Raw genomic sequence first — 8694 nt, forward strand, 5'->3', positions numbered from 1 at the left:
AGTTTCCTGCATGGCATACACGTAAACATTAAATACGAGCCTCGATCGGCTCTCAGGTTGTCCCGTGAATCGGCTCAAGGAGCCGATCCACCCATGACTCGTAAAGGGTTTACGATAGCATGGTGGTCCTGCTTGATCAACATAAAGCTAAAACGATCTACAACGATCTAGGGTTTTCACCGCATAATCGGAACATCCTACTCGTGATTGAGCCTAGCAACCACGCACGGTGACGATGAACCAACCCTAGATAAGGCCTAAAAATCAACATGAAGTTGATCCCCGGAACATCTTATCTAGGGCTAGCAAACCACACCCTACGTGCTACCGGATCCTTCAACCCGTTTGCAAGGCCTAACTATGCAGATATTAAACTAATCCTTGAAGAACAAGGAGCGATCATAACGGATCGGATCTACTAAACAATGATCAAGCAAGGTGCCGCCCTTACACCTAAGAAAGGTGTAAGGACGGCTAGACGTCTAAGGGTTGCATGGACGGAAGCATGTAGCACGGTAGAACGATGCTAACCCTAACACATCTATGATAACTACGTTGCTCGCCATCGAAAAGGCTTCAGTACGAGCAACGCATGAACGACGAATAAACGTATACTGCCTAGATCGCAAGATGCGATCTAGGCAGCATGATGCTTACCCGGAAGAAACCCTCGAAACAAGGGGTCGGCGATGCGCCAAGATTGGTTTGTGATGAACGTGATTGTTGTTTTTCTTGATAACCCTAGATACATATTTATAGTCCGTAGACTTTCTAACGTGGGAATAATCCCAACCGTGCACGAGCCAAATTCTAACTAACCGACACGTATCCTACTATATTTACAGATACAAGGGCAAACTGCCCAATCTTCGTGTATAAGGCCGGTTCACGTATTTCTTCTATGTATATTCTTCAAGCCCAATCCTGATCGCGGCCCAACTCTGACTTGGTCAAAATCTGGTGATAACAAATTCGCCCGACCTTTCCACACTATCAATGGTTATTGAATAATAAACACGACCATTTGCCGAGTCGCTTTACTTTTGTACCCGCTTCGCTTAACACTCCACCTCCGCCGGGTAGCTCATCTTCTTCTTTCTCCGGTTTGAACTGCAACGTCATCATCAACACAACACTCGCCCATATGACGCCAGTAGCCTCCATTTCCAAAACCACTCCCGTGCCGCCCGCTCCCGGGTGGCACCGGAGCGTCCCCACCTCGCATCGCCGGTAGCCCCCACTTCCTCCCTCCTCGTAGTTGAAGGCGGTGGTGCCCCTCTCCCCCTCCACCGCCACTCCCTCCTTCTCTCCCCTTCCCCCTTCCCCTCTTCTTCTCATCCTCCCTGAGACCATGTCTGTCTATGTCACACTTCTCGTCCTCCTCGCTACCACGCCATGCCGGATGTGGTGCTTGTCCTTCTTGGGTGTGAGGCGCCCTGGATCTTGGGTGGACCTGACGCGGGTTGGGCCTCCCTGGCATCGTGGTCGTGGCTTGCCTCTCCAGCCATCAGTGGAATCGCCCATGGCGATGCAGTCGCCGTGGTGCCGCAAGATCTTGTGTCGTTGTGGCACGCCTAGATCTAGGTCGGGCCCGGCCGAGCCTGTCTGGATGATTAGGGTTCCGGGATACGGTATGCGGGTGATCTAGTTGGGGCTAGACCACTCTTCTCGGGTTGGTGGTCTGGGAGCGACATCTTGCTTCCCTCTCCGCGCCCTCGTGGTGGCGGCTGAATTCCGGGTTTGGATGGGTCTCGGCGAAAGCTGCACATGGAAATAGCCATTGATGGTGAAGGCGACACCTCCAGGTGCCATTCTCTTGTTCAAGGCGTCCCCATGCAGTCCCCCCCTTTTTTTTGGTTTGATGGACTCCACCCCTCCGCGTCATTCTGATTCTCCCGGGTGTCCCTGCTTTGTGTGAGCTCCTCTAGCCGTCTCTTTTGAATCATCCTTTAATCTCTCTGTCGACGTTGTCCTATAGCATTGTTAGCCTAGCTGCTTATACGCTACATCCCTTTTGGTAGCTGGCGGCCATCCTAGTGCCTAGGGTTTTCGCTAGCTAGGCGTCAGGCCACAGTTGATGACGGCGATTTCCCACATTTCTTTTGATTGATATCAGTTGTGTTAGTATGTGACTAGACCGAGCTCTAGGGTTGATGGTTTGAAGCTAGGCGAAAGCTTAGAAAGATCTTGGTCTCTGCCGACGACTATCGGCCACGATAACGGGTTGTTGCATCATTCACCTAATGGAGGGAGGCGTTGTCACAAGCCCCTTTCCTCCTTTGGATTCTCAAGCTCTTGGTGGGAGGTGTCGTCAGAACCTCCTTTGGTTACGACACGTGTACACTGCAAGGTCGAGGTTCCCCTTCATCACCGGATAAGAGTCAGATACGAGTTGTACTCCCTATCTGCTGCCGTGGCGATAGAGATCGAGGCGTAGAACAGCACGCACGCACGCAGCCGTCCACTTCGTCTTCTCCAATAGACCAGACCAAAACCAAATCCCCCGCAAAATCCAATCCGACCTGCAGCACGCAATCCCGCGGAACACCTGCCCATCGGTCTCTCCCCTTGGTTTCTCCCGTCAGATTCTCTCAAGCTCGACCGCGTGCCCCGGCCGTGTACATCTTGCGTTCTTCTCGCAGATCGGCGGCTAGTTCCGACAGCGCCAGGTAGCGCTGCGGCAAGATCTGATTTTCTTCCTTTTGATCCTCGATCGTTGTTGCGGGCGAGGGAGAGATGGCTGGGGGAGGGAACAGGAGGGGAGCGGGCTCGGAGGAGGTGAGGATCGGCACCGGCAACGTGTTCGCGGCGCTCGAGACGCTCAAGAAGAAGAAGAAGCCGAAGAAGCAGGCGCCGGAGCCGGTGAAGCCCGAGGTGGTCTGGGCGCCCGCGCCGCTCACCACCAAGTCCTGGGCCGACGTCGAGGATGATGATGACGACGACTACTTCGCCACCACCGCGCCGCTGCGCCCTGTGTCGGAGGCCCAGGAGGACGACGCGGCTGCCGGCCACGAGGACGACCAGGAGCACTCTGCCCTTGAACAGGTCTACCCTACTCTCCCCTTACTGCCCGCTTTGCGTCCCCTTCTATATATGCCTGTTCATATATGTGCAGGCGAAAAAATTCAGTGACGCCTCACCGTTGCAAGATTCTCTTCATATGGCTGTTTATCTGTCTGTTGTATGCATGACATGGTGTTGTGTCCTGTGAACAAGTGGTATTTCAGTCTTTAAGACATAAATTGCCCTTCAGGAGCCAGTATTTCTATGGTGTCTTCGCCTTTTCGGGACGCCAATAGGCTCCGTGGCGTCATGCAGTGCATTCATAGGTAGCACGTGGACAGCTGAATGCTGTGGAAAGTTGATTGTTGCGTGATAACACGCTTTTTCCGTTACTGGAATGTTTTTAGATCATTGTGTACACTGCATTTATACATGATCAAATTTGCTGTTTATGTGGTATTCAACTTAGGGATGCTGTTTCACTGGTGCTTTATGTGTGAGGATATAGTCATGTGTTATAAATAGGAATTGGTTTATTTATTGCGTTGATAGTATATGCTTATTGACCTTGTTTAATTGGCGTTGGTGGCACGTGTAGTTCGCTCGCTGAAACATCTGTGGAAAAAATCATCAAGTTAGCGCTTGCTGACGCAAGCTAATATGTGCCTGTATGGAAGCAGGCCGAACGACAATGCAATTAGTAAGTGAAAATTCCTATGTCCTGAGAACTGAGTACAATTTACCAGTGGCCCATCTCGGAGAATGCTGATGTTAGACTAAAGAGTGTTTGGGAAATCAGGTCGAAGTTTAAAATAAATTTGGATGTTGACATCATTATCACCTGCCTAGATTCCGTGCATGCCTTCAATATAATCTTTGGACATGTGGATTTAGGACTGACAAAAAGCTTTTTGTAGTTAATTTGTTGGTGGTATGGAGAATATGCTCACTGGCCACGTGTTCCTTTGTAGAAATTCATTCGGTTAGAAGCCATTAAGTGGGGAAAACCTTTTTTGTACTGGTCTACTTCTTGTGGCCCATATAAAAGAATACTGATGTCAGAGGCCTTGCACAATCAGGTTGGGCCTACAGATATTCATGGATGCTGGCATTACTATCACCTGCCTATTTGGGTATATGCCGTAAAAGGACTATTTTGGGCATGTGGGTTTTTAATTGATAAGAAATATCTGTCCATAGTTATTCTTAGGTTCTAGCTTGAACTTCCGTATTTACCAGATATTGTCTTTTTTAATTATTTTAGATGCTCCTGAAATCTAGCTAGTGTGCTGTGTTTCTTTAAATTGAGGGGAACAAGATGGAAAAAAACTGTAAGCAACTACTGTTATACGTAGAATCACTCAGACCGGGGCAGGAAACATAATGCAGGCAGCCAGGGCCATAGCCTGGGTTGATTCGTTGTAGAAAACATTTCTTAGTTTTTCTTACTAATGTTGGGTCCAGCCAGGGACATCTTGCATCGTAACCCAGAACGGCCCAGTTCCCAACCAGGCCGTACAAATCCTGGGTCTGCTTGATTCACATCGTAACGTGGTACCACTTGTGCACTATTTTGACTTCTGCCGTGAATGGCACGTTGAATGTTTAGGAAAGTTCTAATTCTGTTGATTTCTAGACAACTGTATTTTTTTTGTATGATAAGATGATATGTTGACTTTCAAAATCTTGGAGCATAAAAAAAGTGACTGTAGTGGGCCAATAGTTCCATACTTTGTTGACAGACCTGAATTTGAGGGTATGCTATTGTGGTCTGTGAGCCATTCCTACTGCCTCAAAACAGCAGAAGCTTTTTAGTTTAGCTGTTTTATCACCTTTCGACATATTTCCGGTGTTGCTTTAGAGTCCAGGTTTCATGATGAATGATATTAGGAGTGCTGCTCCTATATTCGAAAAAAATTCAGGTTCCAGTACAATTTGAGTGGTATTACACCGGCAATTACTCTGAAGTACCATTTGGTATGCCCCTTTAATTTTTGTAGTATTAAGTAATAACTTCCCATATGCCTACTGCACACTGCAGGAAATTGAGAGTGAAGATGATAGCGTTGATGATGAGGTTGATCCTGCTGCTGAGGATGAACACGAGGCAGGAGATGATGCCCCTTCCGAGCCGGCAGTTCTGAAAGCTGTAGCTCCACTTGCAGCGCCCAAAGAAACTGAAAGACAGCTCTCCAAGAAGGAGTTAAAGAAAAAAGATATGGAAGAGCTTGATGCAGTATTGGCTGAGTTTGGAATTAATGCTACTCAAGATGAAACAAATGGCAAGTTAAAAGATTTCCCCTTCTCCAATAAATTACAACCGTGTCCACAAAACTTGAATTTAACTTGATATTTTTTTTATATTGGTAATTATCTTGCTTCAAATTTTGTGACTTCACTTCTTTGTAAGGCCCAAAGATGGTTATTTCGAAAGTTTAATCATTGTTTTCATGTGGTGTGCATATTTTCCAGATAAGAAAAGTACAGGTCAATCTGCTGATGAAGAGAAAAAGGAAGATGTGCCCGCTCCTCTAGAGAGCAAGACCTCCAAGAAGAAGAAAGCTAAGAAAGACAAGTCTTCAAAGGAGGCAAAGGAAGCACATGATCAGAATGACGTGGCCAACGATGCTACCGGGGCAGAACTTGATGAAGACACTGCTCCAGTGGATGTCAGGGAACGCATAAAGAAGGTAGCGTCGATGAAGAAAAAGAAGTCGAGCAAAGAGTTGGACGCAGCAGCAAAGATTGCAGCATCCGAGGCAGCAACCAGGAGAGCAAAGCTTGCGGCAGCAAAGAAAAAAGAGAAGAACCACTACAACCAGCAGCCTGTGCGTTGAATGAATTTTTAGGATACTGTGTGCATCACTTGGACGTAGGCGCCTTCTGATGCGGGTCTAATGGACTTCTGTGTCGCTGGAGTGAACATGGTGTAATGAGCTCGGAATTGCTCATCACAGGAACCCTTTTGGATGCATGGTAAATGTGGATATTTCGTACCTGGTTTGTTTCGTATGGTTGCTTGCGGTGGTTTGCTGGTTGTTCTGATCACGGTCCTTTTATTAATTCTGTTCTTTTGCGCCTGCTAAATTATTATCATCACCACTTCCTGATTGGTTTGAAGATACTACCGAATCACTGATTTCTGCGAAAGTCATGTGACATCGGGCATATGCACAGGAGCTAGGTCTTGTTGCTGATTTTCTATCCAGAATGTGAATCAGGGGGGCCGGTCTTCCTAGCGAGGATGGCGAGTCTTCGCTGCATCTCCAGAGCACCTGACATATTGACAGATCACAGTTCCATTGTCAACATTTTTCTTGTGCGCGGTCACCTGGAGAAGACCGCAGCATGTGGTCTTATATCACAACTCATTTCTTCTCGAAGAAGTTCACCCATCTATATCTACTGAGAAACATCCATCCATAATAAAATTTACATACATTCATAGACCATGCATGAGCCGATGTTACCGCCGTAGTTGGGTAAAGCTTGTTGTAGTATTCAAACAGGTCCCAAGGACCAATGAACCAGATCAGCAACTTCCGCCAAACATGAGTCATGAAGGATTGAAAGAGCCATACCTGAAGTCACATAAACTGAATGATCCCAGGAGATCCGTGCTGACGCCATCCTCCACCGGCCTGGACACACCACCACAACGAGGATAGCACAGAGAGGACCTTATTTTGACTTCAAGATGCAGCTACCACCTCATCATCTTGAAGAAGACACTAAAAACAAACTAAATTAAAACAAGAACCCTCCCGTGAGCGAGTGGTCCACCACACCTCAAAGGCCCCAAGGTCACCGGAGACGGAGCGAACCGATGACGTTGCTGAAGGAGGGCGGAACCTTATATGTGTTTTGTAGATCACCTGATTGCCTCTCTCCTTGGAGCCTCCGTGTACCGGTTCGCTACACCAAATTTCTATACTCGTCTTGGTATCACAACTTAAATAGCAATATAGACAAATAAATATCGAAAAACGCGACGTTGAACCAGACGGCTTCTGAACTTGTCGCATCGGAGGCTGTTAACAGGTTAGGATTAAGATTCAGGCGGAAAGAAGGTGCACACAATGTATTTACTACAAGATATCTGGTACTAACGCGTACCTGCACTAATGAACAGGGGAAAGACCTGGTCCCGGGCAGACAAGAACTTGCCCCACACTGCACACGCCAGAAGAAAACGACCGTGTTGATCAATGGACCAGCTGCTTCTTCGATGTATACCGGTTGGAACGGTGAGTTTTTACCGTCGCTGGCTGCATACACGTGAGAATTCTGGTGAGGTGGAAGACCCCGAGGGAAGAGAGAGAAATGGTCCGTCGATAAACCTACACACGATCTGCGAGAGTGGCATTTGTTCCGTGCATGGGATGTGCACGGACCCACCTTCTCTCTTCTACTTTTTTCTTCGTTTACGATCAGTCTACTTCTCTCCATTCATACTAGATGCAAAATTTATAAAATCTATATCTTTTGAATTAGAAGTTCAATTTGCAAACCGTTTGAACATTTGGGCTCCTATTAAACAGAGTGGGTACAAAATAAGTATAACATTGAATATATTTTGGTAACTTTTAAAAATCAACTTTTGAAACACAATCAAACATAATGAATGAAAAAAAGGTGAAAATTTTCATCGAAACAATTTGTTTCATTCAGTTTCAAACTTGGTTCATCAAATTTAGAAAATATTTTAGTTGCCTTATATTTTAATTTGAAAATACGTTTTTTTGTATCTAGTTTTATCAAATTTTATTGTGCATCATTATGTTTAAATGTGTTTCAGAATTCATAATTCGAATTTTGTCGAAAGAAACCAATTTTTTTGTTTGTTGAAAATATATCATAAAAATAAATTCACGTATTCAAACAAATTCTTATTTTGATATATATATTTCAATAAATATGGCACTTTTAAATTCAACATTAAAGATTAGATTCATGTATTAAAGGAGGAGGGAGAGTATTAGTATGGGGTAGTCATAATACTATGTGCATGCAAAAGATTCTCCGTGTATCCAAATCTTAAAGCAATGTTACATAAATGGATGGTGTTCCCACGGGATGTCCCGTGCATGGGACTAGTGCATTTTCTCGACGATTTGCAGCCTAAAAAGTCGCTCGCTATCAACGGCCTTTCTACCGTTGTATGGAGGGCGGCTGCACCTATGCTTTCCGCCCTCTTTATTTCTCTATAGATGTAGCCTAGATTTCATCCGGATCTTGCTGGCGGAGACGAAACTGGTCGGAGGTGGCTGCTGGCGTTGGGCTGCTGGTGAGGGAGCCAGGAGTAGGTTATCCACGCTGGCGGGGATGAAAATGCTCCGAGGTGGTGCCTACAGACGAGGCCAAGCACGGTGCAAGCAGAGATGAAGGACGGGAACGGGCCATCAAGTCCAACCGTGATGTCCAGTAAAGCAAGCAAGGCCGGCGGCGCCTATGGTTGCAGGATGTAACGGAAGTACAAATCACCCCTAAGTATGAGGTTTGGGACCCTAACCCCTTATGTATTAAGTGTGGCAAATTACCCCCTAAGTATCTAATACCGAACTTCAGATTGGTTGTTTTGTCCCAGGTTTTGGAGACGTTGGACAACAGTTTGCATCTCCAAAAGGCCACGACGGCGCTCGTCTAAATAACCCCTGGGATCGTTGACTCTCACTCCTCACATCTCCATCG

At 46.4% G+C, this 8694-nt stretch overlaps 1 protein-coding gene across 1 annotated transcript; it reads left to right on the plus strand.

The window, feature by feature from the left end:
- Window positions 1–2396: 2396 nt before the first annotated feature.
- On the plus strand, window positions 2397–5999 carry LOC127294860 (uncharacterized). The gene is made up of 3 exons (XM_051324765.2): window positions 2397–3045; window positions 5045–5285; window positions 5476–5999. Exons 1-3 carry the CDS (start codon window positions 2737–2739, stop codon window positions 5838–5840), a joined length of 915 nt encoding a protein of 304 aa, XP_051180725.1. The 5' UTR covers window positions 2397–2736; the 3' UTR covers window positions 5841–5999.
- Window positions 6000–8694: the final 2695 nt, after the last annotated feature.

The sequence above is a fragment of the Lolium perenne genome, chromosome 1 (genome assembly GCF_019359855.2).
Source record: "Lolium perenne isolate Kyuss_39 chromosome 1, Kyuss_2.0, whole genome shotgun sequence".
In the NCBI taxonomy this organism is placed as follows: Eukaryota; Viridiplantae; Streptophyta; class Magnoliopsida; order Poales; family Poaceae; genus Lolium; species Lolium perenne.